We start from the raw sequence: 21266 nt of genomic DNA, 5'->3' as shown, positions 1-21266 counted from the left end.
CCATTTTGATAAAAATTCGGATCCAAAGCTATATTGGACCACACCACATGATATGGTAGGGATTAAATGCTTGCCATTAAAATCTCATCAAGGCTACAAAAGTTTTAGATCAAATTGGTGTATATTTTTTACATTCATCAATGTCTCTATACATTCATGAATAGGTTAGATGATAAATAAACATCATCATCGGCCATATGAAAGTTTAAACGGTGGACATTATCCTACCATTTTCTATGGTGCAGTCTTAGTGTATGCTTCAATTATGGGCTCATACATTAAGCTCACCAAATAGATGAACACCTATAAAAACACATATATCAGGGTGGGTTTACAAACATGCTTTACATGGGCCCATCTTGTTGCAACGGCTCAATAAAATCCTGCCACATTGGTACTTCTAGATGCACCGAATCTGTATCCTTTTCAATGGTGGGCATCTCTGTCCCCAGTGTTTATTATAGTGTGCCCCACTTGATTTTTTAATCTCCATTTTATTTTGGATCATATATTAAAATCATCTGGAGAAACGGATGAACGGAGTGGATATAATAAAAACATCACTGTGGGTCCTATTACCGGGCATGGGGCCACAGAGATTCATGCAACCCCGGACCACACGCATATCGCGTCCTTTATCAGAGCTCCCGGAAATGAAATCTAGAAGCACATTTCTTTCTTTTCGAGTTCTGCTTTGGCGGGAGAGGGGGATGGAGTTGTCAATGAGCGGGAACGCGCTCAAAACCTTCAATCGATCCATCACGTGCCTCGCACGTGTAGGCAACGAGCTCGTCATCCAAGCATCACCTTCTCAGGTAATCCCTACCACCATCATCTCATCTCTCAACCTTCAAAACATATCATATTTCAATAATCCGGACGGTTGGATTGATGCGAAGTGGCACGGAATTTATTATGCTCCCAAGAATTACCTAGATTGGAAGATCCTGACCACCAATCTTGAGACCTTTTTGTTCAGCTGGATGTGGAGTGTTGATGCATTTGTCTTCCTGACCATCTACTTGCAGGACACTTTGAAAGGTTAGGATTGCACTATTGAGTAGATTTCTAGGACATGGTCCATCAATGATGGCGCCCAACAGACCAAATGATCTGGATAACTGAACCAATGGCGGCATATGGACCTTTCCATACAATCCCTGTCCTGTCAATCAATGATGGGTTTTAGGTGATTTCAACGGTCATCCATCCGTATGTTTGCTAGCCCCACACTCGCCTTTAGAAGCGATACGTGCCAACCGTGAGTGCCAGACTTATCATCTCTGCAAAATGTTGGACCCACCATGCAGATGACCCGGCAAGAAAAAAGGTGGACTGCACGTGTACATATAATCTGCTTCATTGACATGCTCATCTACACAATCCATTGCTTTGTGCAGGGTGGCCATTAGAGAAAGCTTACTATAGGTTCCCTAGAGAGTTAATCTGGTGACATGATTAAAGATATGTATGTAGGAGTGGTAACAAATGCGAGGATCACTAGTGGAGAGACAAGTGAGTTCCCATTACCCTAGGCCTGCACCGAGGGCCGGTATTATTATTATTATTATTTAAAGATGCACACACACCCCCACACACTCACGCCATAGTGGGATTTCACCACCTATGGATACTCGAACCCTTGACCAGGTGTTGAAACTCCTGAGTGTCTACCACTGGAGCAAGAGTAAGGATCCCCGAGGGCCAGTATTGAGCTTATACCTTTTTGCTTTGGTTATGGGTGAGTTAGCAATGCATTTGTAGGAAGAGATCCCATGGTGTATGTTGCTTGTAGATGACATAGTTTTGATTGAAAAGATGAGGAAGGGCATAAACATGAAGCTAGATTTATGGAGGGGTGCTTTAGAATCTAAAGGATAATAAATAGTTGGACTAAAATGAAGTATATGGAGTGTGATTTTAATAACAATAGGAGTGAAAATGAGGAATTAGTTAAGATTGCTGACAAATAGGTTTCCTAAAATGACCACTTTCGATATCTTGGGTTGACAATTATGAGAGTGGAGAGATTGAGAGCGATATTGCCCATAGAATTCAAGGAGGGTGGAGGAAATGAAGACGTGTTTCTAGAGTTTTATGTGATCGTCATGTACCCCTCAAATTGAAAGGGAAATTTTATAGGATAGCTTTAAGACTAGCTATGTTTTGTGGGACAAAATGCTTGGTAGTTCAGAAACAATATGTTCATAGGATGAGTGTAGTTGAAATGAGGATGTTGAGATGGATGAGTAGCAAGACGACAGACCAATTAGAAATGAATGCATACAAGGGAAGTTAAGAGTAACACCAATAGGTAATAAGATGAGGGAATGTAGAGAAATGGTTTGGTCATGTGCAATGGAGACCAAGAATTGTGCCTTGTTAGAAGAAGTGAGTTGGTATAAGGTGAAGGCTCCAAAAGGGCAAGGGAAGGCCCAAAAGTACGTGTGTGGAGGTAGTAAGAAAAGACTTGATGACCTATGATCTAATTGAAGTTATGGCCATTGATCAAGGTGTTCCGTATTTGTTATGATACGACCGTAAAGGCTGATATGTATAGGTAACGTTTGTGACCGTTACATGATACAATTGTGAAATAGGGTAGTTGGTTTTTTGGTAACGTATTGGTCGTTAGAGGGGCCGTAACGGCCAATACGGGGCATAACAACCGTTACCCCTGTAGCGGTCGAAAAATGACAACTTTTTTCTATTTAAAAATATTCTTCTCTTCATTTTTTATTTTTTTTTTCACTTTTCTCATTTCAAAAACTTTCCTAGATCATTCTACAACAGATTTTGACCACTCTTACTATAATTGTTATGATTAAAACCGTAGATTGAAGCAATTTGAGCGAATTGAAGCTATAAGGGCCATTTTAAAAAAGAAAATGAAAAAAGTGATTTTTTTAAAATTTTTTTAAAGTTCTAATACTTGATTGTGATGTGTAAATATTAGAGATATATAAATATGTTCATAAATTTACCAAACAACTGGATGCAACACTCTCACCAAAGAGTGGACCGTTACGCTACCATAATTATGTTCAAAATAAACAACGAATACATATTTGAAATAATTACATTATTTTGGATTTTTGAGATTTTTTAAAAGATTTTTTTTTGGCAAAAATAAAATTTTAACTGTTACAGGGGGTTGTAATGGTCGCTATGCCCCCTGTATCGGTCGATACCCATATCAGTAATGGCGGCGACCGTCATGGTCACTATTACCGATACAGAATACCTTGCCATTGATAGAGTGGAATGTGGGAACAAGATTTGTGTAGTCGACTCCAATTAGTTGGGATAAGGCTTAGATGATGATGATTGCTATTTCCTAATATATTTCCAAATGATGTTGATTTCTAGTGTGAAGCGTGTCCGTAATCAAAACATTGTCGAACCACTTTTTCTCCAAATTATCATAAAATCATAGCTATTTCTGATTTGTTTCACTTTGATGTGAAGGGTCCTGTCTCAATTTTTTCAACTTTTTGTTATAAATTTTTTTAAATCTAATTCGTTGATGCTTACTCTAGATTTATGTGGATTCACTTGATGAAGGGCAATGAAGTTCCTTAAAATGTGAAAATGTTTTTATTCAAACTCAGTTTGATACCAAAATAAGTGTTTCAATCAGACAATGTCAAAGAATATCCATCTGGAACAAAGGAAATGGTTTGCAGGCTAAAGAAAGCTCTTTATTGCCTTAAGCAGTCTCTTAGAGTGGGGTTTGAGAAGTTTAATAGAATAATTTTGCAAACTGGTTTCTATTGGAGCTCCTATGGTCATTCTTTGTTCATGAAGCATGCTGGTACATCCACAACTATCCTCGTCGTTTATGTTGATGATTTTGTTGAGATAACAATTGTTGAATTATTCTTGGCCAGTACCTTTGATATCAAGGACTTCGGTCTCTTGAAAGATTTTCTTGGCATTGAAGTGGCTTAGAAAAAACAGGGAATCTTCATCCCTTAACGGAAATCATTGATCTTTTTATAGAAATGGGGATGTTGGTTGCTTTTGTAGCAGAGATTCTTGTGGAGATAAACATTGCTTCAATGATATGGAGCAAAGGCTTAGTGAGCCGAGCATGTATTGGCATTTGGTGGGAAAGCTCATTTATTTAACGATAATTCATCTGGACATTGCTTATGCTGTGAATGTCATTAGTCAGTTCATGCAATACCGTGTTTTCATCACCCTGAGGCCGCCTAGCGTATTCTTCACTATTTGAAGGCTATTATAGACAAGGGATCACTATATCATAATCACGGTCAACTTATTGAGTCAGTATTGTGATTTAGATTGGGTAGGGTCCTTAATGTTAGGAATACCACAAGTGGTTACTGTACATTTGTGGGAGGTAATCTTGTCACATGGAAAAGTAAAAAGCATATTGTTGTGGCTCGCTCATTCATTGAGGCGGAATATCATTCGATGGCTCATGCTATGTGTGAGATTATCTGGTTTCAACCTCTTCAGGAAATGCATTTTGAGGTTTGCATTCCTGTTCTGTTACATTGCAATGTCAAGCTATGTCCCTATTGCTTCTCATCTAGTCTTTCATGAGACCCAACACATTGAAGTTGACTGTTGCTTCACAAGTGGGAAGATCTCATCAAAGTTGTCATGCACTCTTTTTGTTAAATCCAATGACTGGTTAGCTGATATTTTCACAAAAGCCATAGTTCCTAGAACCTTTAGGAGATCGTGGACAAGGCTGGGCATGCGTGATATCCATGCTCCGGTTTAAGGGGGAAATGTGGAAGATTGTGTATGTGTGTGGATGTGAGTGAATTTGTGGAGTATGCTATCATTATTGGTGATGATTAGGTGCTCGTATGGAATACCATGTTATTTTGTTATTGGGGTTTTATTATTAGGATTCTTAAGGATAGGGGGACACTCAATCTCTCTACATCCATTTCTCTCCCACCTTTCTTCTCCTCAAACATGTAATCTAATAGCCACAATAGCAGTTAACTGCATAGGCCAAATGATCACATCTCTTCATTTATGAAAAGCGCACACGTGGCATAGTTGAATGCATCTTTGGCCTCAAAACATCAACTATCAACTAGTATAGAACTGTTTTTTTCCCTTTTCAGTTGAACTTAGTCACCAAAATGAAAAATCAAGAACACAATCCAATGTCACAAAAGCTATAGAGAATGCTAGTGTATTGTGTATGTGATTAGTGGATTATTGGCCCCTTTTAGTGTAAGTGTATGTGCACATTTCCTTCTACTCCTGCAGTGTACTATATGCTTTATTATAATAAAATATTACGTGTTAGGGCAAGCAAGCCTAACACAACATCTCTCCCAAGCTCTCCTTCTTCTTATTCCCTTTCAATATTCTCCTCTATTATTTTCATCAAATCATTCTCTACTTGGTATCAGAGCCTAGATCCAAGCATTCCGCATCCAACAGATTGAGAGGCGACACGTCACGTTGCTGACGTCAGTAGTCATACGGCTGACATTAGCGTTGTATGAATGCATGAACTCCGTTTGAGCTAAAAGTTTAGAGGTTTGATAGATCTTGATTTTAGAAGATTTGTCATGATTTTTTCAGAATTTATTGGACTTCCTTTCATGGTATTTTGGGCGAAATAGAGAAATTCGAAAATTGAGCTTATCTTCCATTTTTCTTCGATCTACCTCAAATCGGTAAGCTTTTATTTGGTTTCTTTGCTCAAGATGGACCGAAATCTTCCTCCCAAGCTACCTATGGAGGATTTTTTTACTTAAGATTAATGTTTGAGAGGTTTTTAACCTCAAACGGACGTGCGGCTGGGCCGTTTTTCACTCGGTTAGGCCTTTTTTGACTACGTTTCATAGTATTTTGGATGATTGATATTTGTTTGAGGTTTATCTCTTATTTTCTTGAAGGATTGAGTGAGATAGAGTTGTTTGAATCAATCCTTCTTGGCGTAGGGCCTCTCTTGGCATAGGTTTATCTCTCTTGGAATCTCCTATGGTTGACAAATGGCCCTCATCTCTTGGTATAAGGTCTCTTGAATCCAACCCCTTGCAGATTACCTCCACTAAGTTGAATGGTGACAACTATCTTCAATGGGCATAATCTGTAAAATTATTTTTAGGAGCCCGTGACAAGTTGTCGTATATTTTGGATGATCCCCCAAGCTCTACAGATGTTACCTACAAGTCTTGGACAAAAGAGAGTTATCAAGTTATTGCATGGTTGTTGAATAGTATGGATTCCTCGATTAGCCACTCAGTGATGTTTTTATCCTCGGCTAAAGGCATTTGGGATACGCTTCATGATATGTTCTTGGAATCTTAAAATTTTTCACAGGTATTCTAGCTTATTCAAGAAATTGGTTGGTTCCAACAAAACTCCAGATCCTTAAAAGATTACTATTCGACGCTTCGGGGTATGTGGGATGAGTTGGATATGTATCAGCCTCTTCCTTCCAAATGTAAAGAGGATTATGAACATGCTCATGAGCAGCGAGATGATACTCGTATCATGTAGTTTCTAGCCGGGTTGAATTCTGATTATCTTCATGTTCGAGATCAGGTTGTTATGCAGAATTCTTTTCCTCTATGGACGATAGTTTATGCCATGTGTCAGCGTGCTACTGTCTCTACTCTTCTCATTCATTTGTGCCACCCGAGTGTTCGGCACATCTTGCTGGTGATCAGTCCTCTTTTGGTCTTCGGGTACCATCATTGAGTTCAGGGCGCATTTCTGGTTTTAGTGGTCGTGGTAGAGGCCATGAGGGAGATCGTAGTCGTGGCGGCTGTAGTCTTCATGGTCGTGGTAGCTGTGGACAAGGACGTGATGGTTCTCGCATTTGTTCACATTGCGGTGGAAATAATCACACTGTTGATTATTGCTGGCAGATACATGGTCGTCCTACGTATGCCGCTGCTTCTGTTGCTTTCACAATTGCTTCTGAGACACAGTCTTCCACCCCGACAGCTGAGCAGTCTACTTCAGGGGAGTCTCTTATTATTTCTTGGGCTTCATATGATGCCTTATGCGGCTTCACATTCGTGATATTCCCGAGCCTTCTCACGCAGCTTCGGCCCAGTCAGGTACTGCCCTTCTTGCGTCATCCTCTCCTACCTCCTGGGTCATCGACTCTGGAGCTTCTTCCTATATAACTGGTAAGTTTCAATTCTTTTCTTCTTATTCTCCTTCTCCTAACGCTCAGTATGTCACAGTCGCAGATGAAACCCAATCTCCCATCTCTGGGATTGGTTCCATCCCTCTTTCTTCTTCCTTGTCTTTGTCCTCAATCTTGCATGTGCCTCGTTTTCCATTAAACTTATTGTCTATTCGCTCTCTTACTAAATCATTCACTTGTTCCATTACCTTCTTCCCTTTTTATTGTTTGTTTCAGGACCTACAGACGAAAAGAGTGATTGGTGGGAGGCATGAGTGAGGAGGCATTTATCTTCTTGATGATACACCCGTTGCCGCTTCTAGTACCATTTCTCTAGATCGAGAGTCCATGACTCAGTGACATTGCCGCTTAGGTCACCCATCCATTGCTAGATTGAGACTTTTGTTTCCCTCCTTATATGTCACTAAACTATTATGCTGTGATATTTGTGAATTGTCTAAACATTATTGTGCTACGTTTCCTCCTAGGTCTTCTGGGAGGAAATCTCAATCTTTTCTTTTGGTTTACTCGGATGTTTGGGGACCAGCTCCGGTTACCTTCACTTTTGGATTTAGATATTTTGTTACCTTTGTTGATGATTATTCACGCATGACTTAGATTTATCTTTTGAAATCTAGAAGTGAAGTGTTTGATGCGTTTAAAGTGTTTTATCATAAAGTGTGCACTCAATTTCATTGTTCCATCAAATCCCTCCATTCTGATGATGGAGGGAAATACATGTCTGCTGCCTTTCTGTCCTTCTTGCAGGAACATGGCATTTTGTCTATGACGTCATGTGCTCGCACACTTTAACAAAATGGTATTGCACAACGCAAGAATCGTCATCTCCTTGAAGTTGCTCGCACTCTTCTGCTTAGTATGCATCTACGTAAACATTTTTGGGGTGATGCTCTTCTAACTGCTACTTTTCTTACTAATCGTATACCCTCACGTATCCTGTCTTACAAATCTTCATTTACTATATTGTATCCTCATGATAATCCATTTCCTCTACCACCTAAAGTTTTTGGTTGTACATGCTTTGTTCAAATTTTGGATGAGAGTAATGATAAACTTAGCCCAATGACAATTAAATGTGTCTTTCTAGGGTATCCTTGGTATAAATGCTTTGACCCATTGACTCGAAAGAAATATATCTCTACCGATGTAACCTTCTTTGAGGATATTTTTTTTTCCCCGCTCCAAGCCGATCCGGGGAGTATGACTCTTATCCTCTTTCCACTAGTGATCATGGGAAAACTCCTCTCCCCTCCATTCAGCCTCTGCAAGTGTATCATCGTCGAGATAAATCTTCACACGCTCAGCCATCCACCCTTCTGCTCACTTTGGATGTTGGCTCAGGTGACTCTCCTACCTCGAGTTTAGATCTTCCTATTGCCTTGCGCAAATGGTCACGATCTTGTACTCAACACCCCATTAGTAATTTCGTTTTATATGATCATCTTTCACCGTCTTTTCAGTCGTTTGCAGCTTCCCTTTCATCACAGACTATTCCTAGATCTCTCTCACATGCTCTTCAGAGTCCTGATTGGACGAAGGCGATGATAGAAGAAATGTCTGCTCTTGAGAAGAATCATACTTGGGACCTTGTGCCATTTCCTTTAGGCCATAAACCTGTTGACTGTCGATGGGTTTGTACGATCAAGTTTCTTCCAGATGGCTCAATTGATCGCTATAAAGCCCTTCTTGTTGCTAAGGGTTACACACAGACTCATGGTGTGGAATACTTTGAGACATTCTCTCCGGTGGCTAAGCTTAATTCGATTTGCGTTGTGTTCTCCTTGGCCGTTTATTTATCATGACCCTTGTTTCAGCTTGATGTTAAGAATGCATTTTCCCATGGAGATCTTGCAGAGAAAGTTTACATACATCAACCTCCTGGCTTTGTTGCCTCTCACAACCCTGCACTTGTATGCCGATTGAAGAAGGCTCTTTATGGACTCAAACAATCCCCACATGCATGGTTCGAAAAATTTAGTCAGGCTCTCTTGGAGTTTGGCTTTGTTCGTAGTCATGCCGATCATTCTCTCTTTATATGTCATTGATCGACGGGCATCATGGTTCTCATTGTCTATGTGGATGATATTGTTCTGTCCGGTAGTAATTTTGCTGGAATGAGGGAGGTCAAAGATTTTTTGAAGACCAAGTTTGAGATCAAGGATCTTGATCCTCTTCGCTACTTCCTCGGAATTGAAGTTGCTCGCTCATCATCTAGATTGGTCTTGTCACAACGAAAATATGCGCTCGATCTTCTCATGGAGACCGGCATGTTAGGGTGCAAGCCTGCTTCTGCTCCCACTCCCATGGATACTTCACAGAAGCTTCGATCAGATGATGGTGCTCTCCTTATTGATCCCGAGATGTATCGATGACTTGTAGGCCGGCTTATTTACCTGACTATTACTCACCCAGATCTCTCATTTCCAGTGGGGGTTGTTAGCTAATTCATGCAAGCTCCCCGTACGTCCCATCTCACGGTTGTCTACCTCATACATCGGTATTTAAAATTAGCCTTGGGTCTTGGCCTCCGCTTTCAGTTGCATGGTCATCTTCATCTTTCTGGCTATTCCAATGCTGATTGTGCAGGTAATACTTTTGATCGCCGCTCTACATCCGGCTTCTGTACCTTCTTAGGTGGCAATCTTATAACCTGCAAGAGTAAAAAACAGCCAGTTGTTGCCCGGTCCTCGGCTGAAGCAGAATATCGTGATATGGCTCATGCGACATGTGAACTCGTGTGGCTTCGCCACCTTCTTGAAGAACTTGGCTATCCTCTTTTGGATCTTGTTCCTCTTCACTGTGACAACTAAGCGGCCATCCATATTTCTCGTAACCTAGTTTTCCACGAGCGAACCAAGCATATTGAGGTCGACTGTCACTTTATTTGGGAGAAAGTAGCTTCTAAGGAAATCATCACTCCTTTTTTTCGATTTGGGGATCAACTTGCTGATGTTCTTACAAAGTCCTTGAGTCGAGATGCTCTTCATCGTGTTTGTGACAAGTTGGGCATGATCAACATCTATGCTCCAACTTGAGGGGGAGTATAGAGAATGCTAGTGTATTGTGTATGTGATTAGTGGATTAGTGACCCCTTTTAGTGTAAGTGCATGTGCACATTTCCCTCTTCTCCTGCGGTGTGCTATATTCTTTATTATAATAAAATATTATGTGTTAGGGCAAACAAGTCTAAAACAACATCTCTCCCAAGCTCTCCTTCTTCTTCTTCTTCTCTCTCAATATTCTCCTCTATTATTATCATCAAATCATTCTCTACTAAAGCTGTGTAAGGAAAAGTATTTTTTATTTTTAATTTTAAATTCATCAGTATTCCATCTGCTTACGTAGAAGCTTACATGCGATGGATGGCATTTTCTGTACTATGGTTAGAATGTTAGGGCCTGTTTTGAACGTGGGCAGCTCCAATTGAATAGGATATGATAGTGCCTATACATTTTTTTCATGGAGAATGAATGAATTACAGAATGCAGCCTTTTTAACATCAACTCAGCTCTGATTAGATAAAACAAATGGCAGAGCATTTTGGTTTCTTATCCTTTTGGATAAAGAACCCAGAGAGTTGGAATTCATCCCGGCTGTCCCGTCACCTTGCGCCCTGACACATAAATGAGATTTTTTTAGTTAAAAAAGCTCGTGCATAATATGATTTTTGCAATTCGAAATGAATATCTATAAAATGGCATATTTAGATTCCTCAACAATGTATTTGTAGGCTGCTGTTGAGCAAAGTTTTGGAACCTTCCAAACTGGAATATTTTCAAGGCCTCCCCCATCCATATTGGGGCCCATCCAGTCAATAGTTTGAATCACCAATCCATGGCTGCCTATACATGGAGCCTCGTGAGTCAGCAGACTATATGTTGCAGTCATTGCTGATAAGCAGGTTCCTATATGTCACAGGCCGGACATTGATGGAGGCTATTCCAGGGACACAGCCAATTTTAGCTCTTGTCGTAGATTAAGAGGCCTGTAAATACTGTGTAGAGACGTCTAGAGTAGGATGGAGATATGTAGGCTGTAGAGTTGTAGAGAAATTCTAGAGAAGGGCAGAAGCATGTAGAATAGTTTAGAGACCTCTGGAATGTTCTGAAGTTCTCTATTGGGTTGTTGTAGAGAGTTGCATAGAATTATCTAGAAGGTTTCTAGAGTACTCTTGGCTGTTGGGTGATTGCCACTTAATACCATCTTAGGCATTCATGTGAAGTAGCTAGAAGGTTCCTGCCCATTCTATGATGATGATTGATTCCATAGTTTCATTTCAGCAAAGAAAAAGAAAAGATATATGGCTTTATTGTGCAGCTTGTTCTTCATACTCTCAATTCCTCCCGGTCAGCCTATCAGTCCATAACACTCAAAGCTGATTTTTTCGATGTCTATACACTTTCAGCAGCCCAGGTGCAATGCAGTGTGCTTTTGAAGGTACGCAACTGTCCTTAGCATATTCTTTAGAATAATGCAGCATGTAATCACTCCTAACTAGAGTTCAGGCAGTTTGTTCTATTCTCAGGACACCTATTACAAGTATTGATCGTCTATGCGTGCATTTACCCAATTCGGATGCAACAAAAGTGCAGTGGACATTAGACTGCCACAATGGTATGTTACTCTAGTTGTTACAATCAATGTTCGAAATATCGGTGTCGCATTACATATCGCACCCTTGGCCTCATACATGCTTAATTTCTTGTTCAGAGTGAAACATTGCAAGCAATCTAAGAGAAATTAGGGAAATTTCAAATTTTTTTCCAATTTTTCCCAAATCGGGCCACTTGCACTCAAATCTGAAAATTAGAGTGTATGTGATGGTCATTTCATCAAACACTCCTAAATAGTTTCAAATTGCACTCAATTGGTCGCTGGTTGAAGGGAAATTTCGAAAAAGATTAATAATTTAATATATATATATATATATATATATATATATATTTGAAAAAAAGCTAACAAATCAATAGATCAAGCCTCATATATGCTTGATTTCATGTTTGGAATGCAATATTGCAAGCAATTTGGGAGAAATTGGGAAATTTTCAAAAATTTCCAAAATTTTCCTAAATCGGGCCACCTACACTCAAATCTTGAAATTGAATGTTGAAATCCTTGATTTTCCATGCAAAACATGAAGAATCAAGGATTAAAAAAAAAAAAAGAAAAAGATTTCACACATTCTATATGATTTAAACAAAAAAAAAGAATCAAAATGAAAAATTACTCACCGAATGAGAAACGGTCCCAACTGCAAAAAAATCTTGATTTTGATTTCGAAAGTGTTTTTTTTCCCCCCAAATCCAAGCAAAGGATGGACTAACATCCACCCACTAACAGGTTAAGAAGGGAGAAATCTGAAGAAAAATGGGAAAAAATCGTTTTTTTTTTTTTTTTTTTTTTAAGGGCAACGTTGTCGATATTAACATATATATATATATATATATATCTTGCGATACCGCTGATACACACCGATACTTTGCGATATTATCGCCGATATTAAGGAATTTAGGCTTTTTTTTTTTTTTTTGTTATTACCTATCGATTTTGTATCGCTGACATGCAATATCGATAATATCGGCTGATATCATCGATATTGCAACACTGGTTACAATTGCTTAAGGTGCATTTGGGTGCACAATTATCATGAAATTCTTGATATTTTGCACCAAATTAGACTGATTGATCATGAACTCTCATGATATTCAGTGCAACCAAATGCACCCTTAACCATGAGTTTTGTAATTTACATGATATGATAGTACCTTTACATGATTAACCTCATTGAATGTATCATTTGCTCTCTTGATTTGAACCTGGATCCTAATTCCTAAACCTTTGATTTTTGGCATATTTCATTCCATTGAATGTGGACTTGCTAACTGTCTATTTGTATGCATAGTGACAAATCTCATTCTCAGGAATTTCTCAGTACGATAATTTCTCATGAGTTTCTCAATACATGAGTTTTTAAAAATCTTGCTAAAAGTAAAAAGTAAATTAATATTTATTATAAATTAATAAATAATCTAATGTGTGTGTGTGTGTGTGTGTGTGTGTGTTAAAATTCTTAAAAAAATTCTCATTAATTTTGGGATGTTATTGTATAAAATTGTGAAAAATGGAAAATGCTGATATTTTGGATCTAGAGATATTATAGCAATAATACTGTTTTGTTATATTTTTTCGCAAAAGTATCTCACGGTGATATTTGCCACATTATTTTTACGCCAATCGATGGGCTAATTCTTCAATCTGTTAGATTCTTGGGTGTCACTTATCTACAATGGACCCAGTGGATCAAAGGTTTGGATCTTTGATCTACGGGCCTCACATTTGCAGATTTGGGAGCCTCAACCAACTGTACAAGTGTTGCTTTGGAAACTATAATCCCTCATACATTATACATTACCTGCATGCATTGTTCGGAATATCCTCGATATTATTGAAATATCTCCAATATTATCCGTATCTACAGCTCGGTGATACTGATAACATTGATAGTGATGCCTATAACACTGGTAGTCTCAGAAATTCAATTTTGTTTTTTTGTTTTTTGTTTTTATGGGTGCATTGTTGTATGCAGTTTCCAAATTGTCAACAATAATATTGATCATATCGTGATATTATTGTTATCGCAACATGGGCAATATCGAGACCACAAGTTTTCATTTCCTTCTAGTTGTTGACGATTTCTCATCAAAATATTGTGTGTTGTCAATATTCTAAAATATCTGTGGATGTTTGGATGGAAGGTTGTATTTTAGATGGATAGATGAGATGGTTGGTTGGATGGATATATGGGATGGATGGGACGCTTGGACTAGTTTCTTATGACAACACATGCTTTTACGTCCCTATTGAATGGAAACATGTTATGTATGCATTCATTTTGCAATATTTTGATTCCTAAATATGCAAATATGTGTATTTTAGTATCTCCCGAAGTTTCACTAAAAATTTCCATCATTTTCCCCATGTTTCCCCAATGTTTCCCCAACATTTCCAGTTATCGGTGATATTGTTGGCGTTATCGATATTGTTTCTGTATTCCTGGCCGGTGAAACTTGTAGCGATACCAATATTTTGAATGCTGCGTGCATGTAATACTACTCATATATCTATGATAGCTGAAGATGTTTGAAAAGTCGCTCTGTGTTTTGTTTTCTTTCGGTATTTAAAGTAAGTTTATCATAAGAAACCTTTGTGAAATGTGGCACAGGCATGAGGAAAGCCTACTGGATTAGCTGCAACGTTGAACCTGACATCCAACATCTCTCTCTCGATAGGACGAAATTTCCCAGTAATTTTGTAGTGAGGCCTCGCGATTTCAACAGATTGCTAGCGAATTTCCAATCATCGCTTCAGGAGATTACCATCATTGCGACTGAACCCACATCCTCACCTTCGGACTCCGGGAATGCAGGTGGGAAAGCTGTTGAATTCAGGAGTTATATAGATCCGACCAAAGGTAGCTTGAAACTTCGTGTTATCTCCTCCTTTTCGGATCTTTCTTCAGTTCCGCGGGCTCCAATGTTTATTCAATATTTCAATGGCAGATAACAGTGATGCAGCTTTACACACTCAACTTTGGATCGATCCATCAGAAGAGTTTTTGCAGTATACACACTCTGGAGATGCTGTCGATGTGACATTTGGCGTCAAAGAACTGAAGGCATTGTAACCCATGCTTTTGTAGATGTTCTCAAGCTTCATGATGTTGAAATCCTGTTCCTATCTGCCCATCTTCCTGATATAAATGAAATAATCATTAGCCACCTGCAACTTATAGATGCAACTTGCCCTTTATTTTTCTTGCCTCAGCTGGCTTTGTTTTGCAATTCGTTTATGGTGCTCGCCGTAGTGATACCGGTACCGCCATAATGTGGGGCCCATTGATGTATTCACGGAATCCAACTCGTCCATAAGATGTGTCACCGCTGAAAATTTACAGAGCCTAAAAATGAGCCTGATCCAAAACTCAGTTGGGCCACAGCACAAGGAACATATTGAGAAGGAACACCGAAGCATGTTGGGCCCATCATGTTATGTATATATAATCAAGGCTATTCAGACCTTTCATCCAGTTCAAATGAGGGTTATGCCAACATGCAGGCTGTTTCATGAATCAAGCCAGCCCTTGTGAAATTCAAGGTTGGTGTTCGCTCCCAGCTTATTACCTTTGCTGTTGCCTGCCTTATTTTTGGAGCGGGCTGGGTTTTGGGCCCTTTGGGTTTTCTGAGGTGATGCATCTGATAAACGGGTTGGATGGTATCAACACATCTTGTGGGCCCCACATTTGCCCAGTACCACTGTAAGCTTATGGTGGTACCGGTATCATTGGAATGCGAACCTTCATTTATTATTTGCCCTTGTCATTCTTCTATTATAGTCACTGTTGTTTTACTCAAATATAGAGGAATGTGATTGTTGCTTGCATAATATCTCACCCAAACATCACACTGTCCATGGGGATACATGGGGCATTTATACGGCATCTGGGCCACTCACATAGCGGGGCCATGGCCTAATCCTAGCTATTTGATCTGAGTTTTTAAGGAAAAAAGGGCTGCAAAAAAAGTTGTTTACTGTTTCTAGCAACAGATGGGAGTCCATTCAAGCAGGGTGAGCATTCCAGATTTCATGTAAATGATACATGTCTCACATTCTCTGAGTGGGTGTAATATTAGCATTCATCGTCCATTATAAATTGGCTGTTGTTTCTTTGGCACTGAAGCTCATCCAATTAAATTTATTCCTAGGTGTAGATCCTTCTGATTCATGTGAGGTTTCTGGCTCTAAATTCCTTTTGCTTTCCTCCAACAGGCATTTCTTTCGTTTTGCGAGGGATGTGAAGTTGACATCCACCTGTTCTTTGAGAAAGCTGGCGAGTAAGAGATTCATTCATGGGTATTAGTTCAACAGTATCTCTATTTTTCTACTTGTAAGAACATATATGATTTTTGGATGGACAGACCCATTCTAATGGCACCAAAATTTGGTGTAACTGATGGCACAAACTCAGACTTCGATACAACGCTAGTCCTTGCAACGATGCTTATATCGCAGCTGCGTGAGGGAAATACTTCAGAGCCCCCTCAAGCAGATCCAGTCTCCTGTGACCAGGATGATCATGAAACAGGTTCCCCGGCACATGGTGCACATCATACTTCTGCACGTGATAAGTCCAGAGCAGCTAATCCATCTCCTGTTTCTGACAACCCTTCCGACCACACCAGGATCTGGTCTGAACTCACAGGTCATGTCTCTCACTTAATTATTTTGGAATGGTAACATCACATAAGGGCATGTTTGGATGCACAAGTGATTTGAATTGCAAAAGTTAGTTTACTGAGCTTTGCTATGAGCCTATGTCCACACGTGTATACAAGGTAGCTCATGTCCATGCCACCGTATGTGCTAGCATGGCAATAGCTGCAAGATCAATTCCATCCATCAGAAGGGTCCCACTATATTGATTCCCTGGACCAAGAATCAAGTCGGTCCACGCCTTTCAGAAAAAAAGAAAAGAAAAAAGAATCAAGTCGGTCCACTAATCAGGTCGGTCACAGTTTATGAAATTAATGCAGGGCAAAGAAAACTTAAAACTGAAGTTTTCTAAGCCGTCCACCTATTTCTAACACTGGCCCACCTGATGAGTGGACCAGACTGATTATTGTGCAAGATCATCTTCAAGGTCGGACCCACCTATCGGTTGGCTTGGATGTTTTACCTGTCTGCCAGACTGGCTTATTTGGTGGTGTGGACATGGTATCCCTTGTACACACGTGGGCTTGGCAAACCTCATTAATTGGAGAGGAAATTACCAAATTGTAATTACTTCTCTTAGAAGTTGCTCCTCAAATTGTGGTTGCATTGCTTTGAAGTACAACTTGAAAGTAACTTAATTACAGTTTTGGGGCCTGGTCCCACAGCATGAATAAAGGAAAATGCAATCTGGTGATTTCCACTTTATTGAATATACTTATTGCAATTTGGTACAAATAAGCTCGTGTCAAACCAAATCCGATTAGCTTGTCTCAAACAGGAAGTGCTGCCAAAAGCTCCAGTGGAGTTGAAGAAAGACGCGTTGCAATGGAAGGTAGTCCTAATGCTGGGGAACAGAATGGGATGCGGAGGCTTAACATGACTGGTCTGGCAAAGACATTGCCCATTGGAGAGAATGTTCCCGATCCGTATCCCGAGATTATCTTCTGCTCGAGCACATTATATATCATAATTTTTAAAATAAATGGTGCACATAACTGTGCTAAATTGCTATATAGAAATCATTTGTTTTTTTTGTCCTTACTTTTGATGGTTAGGATTCTTCAACCTCATCCAATTCCATGTTTCACGTCGATGTTATTAGCTGGAGCTGTAATTCTGGTTACCCATTCCAATTCTCAAGGCATGTGCGAACTGTCGAGAAAAATAAAAAACAAAAATGGATGTTTAATGTTTTCCTTCTATTTTGCATGCTTGGAATGTCCTAGTTAGTGCTCCATCGTGTAGTTGTCAACATCCTACAATTTACAATTCATGATTTGAGTAGAATATTAAGCAATTGAAACCCTACCTTAAAAAAAATAATCCCACTTTGAATTCCTTTTTAGATGAATCCTACCATTCTATGATTTGAATCATATGATTTACAATTCAAATCTCCAAATTATACTTGTTCTCCTTTATATATATATATATATATATATATATATATATATATATATATATATATATATATATATATATATATATATATATTGGCTTTCAGTTTGACATATAAATTAATGGTCAATAAGAATCTTTTTAATTATTTAATTCTTCTTTTCCTTATGTTTTTTAAGTAACTGGTTGAGACACTAAATTAACCTATGACTTATCAGGAATGTTTTTATAGATGTTTATGATCATGTCGACCTATATGTATTGTGGTAATGATCATTATTATTTGACAAGTCATCCATTTTTCTTCGGATTTACATGTATCTACAAATTGTTTTGCCCAAGATTTTACTTAAACTGCAAATCATAAATCATAGGATTTTGACAACTATGACCACAATGTGTATACTGTATACAAGTTCTCCATTTCTAATATCATGATTTGCATTACCTTTTGTATATTGATGGGAAATGGATTATTGATGAGTTATTAAAAGTTCTGATTTATTTATATTTTTCAGATTATTTTCTGATATTTTAAGAACATAGAAAATGTCTTACGATTTAAGATAAAACTTAACGCCTATTACAATTTGTGATACGATAGCTATTTTGACAACATTGCTGTCCATGAAGCCTGCCACAGTGGTGGGCCCATTCGGGCTGTAGGCAGGTGGGTCAGTCTCTCTGTTGATAGGCAAGTGGCTAAAGCCTTTTTCACCACAACCAGGTTCAGAAATTGCAGCGTGGCACTTCTATGGAATGCCCTAGCTTGATCAAGATTCGGAGTGGAGTTCATTCTCATGGTAGCTTGACAAAAGTTCAATGGCAGCCTGCCTACTTAAAGATTGACCCTCATCTTCCACCTGAGCAAGGGATCCTTAGGTGCAAATGCTACCATTTAGAATTTGAAACAAAAAGTGTGAATATAATTTTATTTATTGCTTGAACTATATTGGCCATATTCTCTAAAATTCTTTACAGAAAGTACTCCTTGACAAAATATAGCAGTTGGCGGCCAATGGAAACGGATCGCTTGGATGAACCCCAAGGTTAGACAGAAAGCCACTTTAGATGTTAATGGCGTGTTTGCCTGTTTTGTCCTTTCACCATGGATGGACTGTGCTTTGGAACAGATCAATATTTGTTTATGGGAGCCTCCTTAAAGGAAATAAATATTGCTTGATGCATGCCGAACACAGTTTACATTTTCTGAAAGGAAGTGGACCCATTGACAATATGATTAGAGTACAATTTGGGTGTTCTTCCCAACAGCCTCTGAAAGGTCACAAATGAATGTCTTGTGCTGAAAACATTTTCTTTTTAATTGCTTTGTAGATAGAACGGAATTGAATGGGAATGGTTGGTCGCAACGTCATCCTAGTAATTGGGTAAGTGCTGGTGATGACGATGATGAAGAAGACGAGGAGGATTTATGTGTTCAGTCGACACCGCAGTTCTAGGAATAGCAAGATCAAGAGCAATGGTAATTGGTAAGGAACATTGCTGCTTCTCTTTCTATTTTAAGTTCTGTTTCTTCATTTTACTTCCTGACCCAATAACTTCTTATTTTCTTGGCATTTTATGAGGACAGATTGATTCATGGAGTCCATTGCAATCTACAAACTTGAGCAATAGTGGACTGGGTGGACCACACTTCAGTAGATGGAAGCTGTGTTCATCTCATCTGATAGGTGGACCAAACTTCAGAAATGTAGCTGTACCCCAACAGGTACTGTGTTGCTTATAGAGCATCTTTCACAATGAGCTCTTGGCACTGCTGTTGTTTTCTTCTCTTCATCAATGCCAAGGACCTGTTTGGTTTGTTTTAGAGGTTTTGACATATAGCACCCTACCCTAGTACATTTTTCCAAATATGGTAAAAAACCACTCACCATTCATTTTTTGGGGGAAAAAAACTAACCATAGTTATTTAAGAAAATGAACATATTACCCCTCCCAAATGCCCAAACCCCCAACCGAAACCTTTCCTCTCTTTTCTCCCAAACGAGAACCTTAACCTTACCCTCTCTGAAACCAGGATTGGAAAGGTCTTTTTCCCGTGTCCAACAATCAACTAGAACAGTTCCAACATGGTACCCTCTTCGAGTTTTCTTGATGGATATTAACCAGTGTTCTTTTTTTTTTTTTCTAAAACCAAGTATGGAAAACAAAAGGTGTTATTTGGGAAACGCACAAGGAAAGATGTTATTTCTTTTTGAGCCCAAAAGAAGGGTGCTACATGTTAGAACTCCATTTTATTTCTTTTCCCACCAGTCGATTGTGTGGTCCATAGATTAGCTAGGGGAAACAGCATGCAGCTTTTCCTGAAACAAATGGAGATGCTTGAATCTAAGGCCCCTCTCATGTGCCAAAACGTAGCATGTTTGGGTGATCTGAAATGACCATTGAAAAGACCTCATTGGAACATGCAAGCCCATATAAAGATCTAAACCATCGATCTATTTTCAGCCATTGAAGGTCCATTTGAAACCCGCCCAAGTACCAACAGCCACTGACACCATTGTGGGCTGTTGGCGTCCGGTTGGCCTCAGCACGGGAAAGAAATACGTGGAAAAAGAGTGGCAATCAGATGGACCCTAATATTCTACCCCTTTGATAAGTAGGACTGCTACTTATTAGACATTTAAATGGGCCTGATGGCTTTTGTTGCATTCTTTCTGAGTGCTTTCCTAAGCCCAAGTGCACTTCTGCATGTGGGTCCAACTTTATATGCATGTTATATCTAGAGCTGGGCATTGAGTTGAGTCGGACCGAGTTAGGGCTGACTCGACTCGATCCGGTTTTGAAATAGGCTTGACCCGAACTCGATCCTACTTGGTACCGAGTCCAGCATGCCTGACTCGATCCGAGTTCAGTCTGGCCTGGACTGATCCGGACCGAGTCTGATTCGGTTAGAAGTACCAAGTCGGGTTGAGTTGGCATCGGCTTGGATTGAGAGATGAGGGAGGGAGTGGAGAGGAGAGAGAGGAGGGTGATGGTGGTGGGTGGTTGCTGGGCTTGGAAGAGGAGAGAGAGGAGGAGGGTGATGGTGGTGGGTGGTTGCTGGGCTTGGAAGAGGAGGATGAGGGAGGGAGGGAGTGGAGAGGAGAGAGAGAGGAGGGTGATGGTGGTGGGTGGTTGCTGGGCTTGGAAGAGGAGGATGAGGGAGGGAGAGAGAGAGGTTGGGATCGGGTCAGGGTAGGGTTAGAGAGTTAGGTCGAGTCGCGTTTCGGATCGAGTCGAGTCTAACCGGATTGAGTTTTGGGTCGAGTCGGATCGGAACGAGTCGGGTGAGTGAAGTTAGCCGGATCGAGTCATCCCATGCCCACCTCTAGTTATATCCTACAAGCCAGCCATTCCAATCCTAGTTAGGCAACCCATCTTGAATGTAGATGGTTTCATTCTAAAATGTCCATTTCTTTGTGCACGTGCGGCC

At 39.6% G+C, this 21266-nt stretch overlaps 1 protein-coding gene across 6 annotated transcripts; it reads left to right on the top strand.

Moving 5' to 3' along the window:
- The first annotated feature begins 657 nt into the window (after window positions 1-657).
- Window positions 658-19658, top strand: LOC131230981 (uncharacterized). Of its 6 annotated transcripts, none has more exons than XM_058227022.1 (11): window positions 658-815; window positions 11480-11599; window positions 11672-11776; window positions 14385-14633; window positions 14722-14837; window positions 15989-16053; window positions 16138-16421; window positions 17211-17358; window positions 18836-18879; window positions 19166-19320; window positions 19422-19658. In XM_058227022.1, the coding sequence occupies exons 2-10, from the start codon at window positions 11581-11583 to the stop codon at window positions 19288-19290; spliced, it is 1155 nt and encodes a 384-aa protein (XP_058083005.1). In that variant the 5' UTR covers window positions 658-815; window positions 11480-11580; the 3' UTR covers window positions 19291-19320; window positions 19422-19658. The 6 variants fall into 6 exon arrangements, with proteins under 6 accessions (XP_058083005.1, XP_058083004.1, XP_058083003.1 ...); XM_058227021.1 differs by having other exon boundaries at window positions 11668-11776; XM_058227020.1 differs by having other exon boundaries at window positions 664-815; window positions 11432-11599; window positions 11668-11776; window positions 18839-18879.
- Window positions 19659-21266: the final 1608 nt, after the last annotated feature.

Source organism: Magnolia sinica, chromosome 17 (assembly GCF_029962835.1).
Source record: "Magnolia sinica isolate HGM2019 chromosome 17, MsV1, whole genome shotgun sequence".
Lineage (NCBI taxonomy): Eukaryota > Viridiplantae > Streptophyta > Magnoliopsida > Magnoliales > Magnoliaceae > Magnolia > Magnolia sinica.
This window is presented reverse-complemented; position numbering and strand designations above follow the sequence as displayed.

Excerpts from the sequence above, each read along its gene's own strand:
- LOC131230981 (XM_058227019.1), top strand. The coding sequence starts at position 711 with ATGGAGTTGTCAATGAGCGGGAACGCGCTCAAAACCTTCAATCGATCC. Across the intron at positions 11,777-14,384 it reads GACATTAGACTGCCACAATG|GCATGAGGAAAGCCTACTGG; the intron begins GTATGTTACTCT and ends AATGTGGCACAG. Across the intron at positions 18,880-19,165 it reads TCGCTTGGATGAACCCCAAG|ATAGAACGGAATTGAATGGG; the intron begins GTTAGACAGAAA and ends ATTGCTTTGTAG.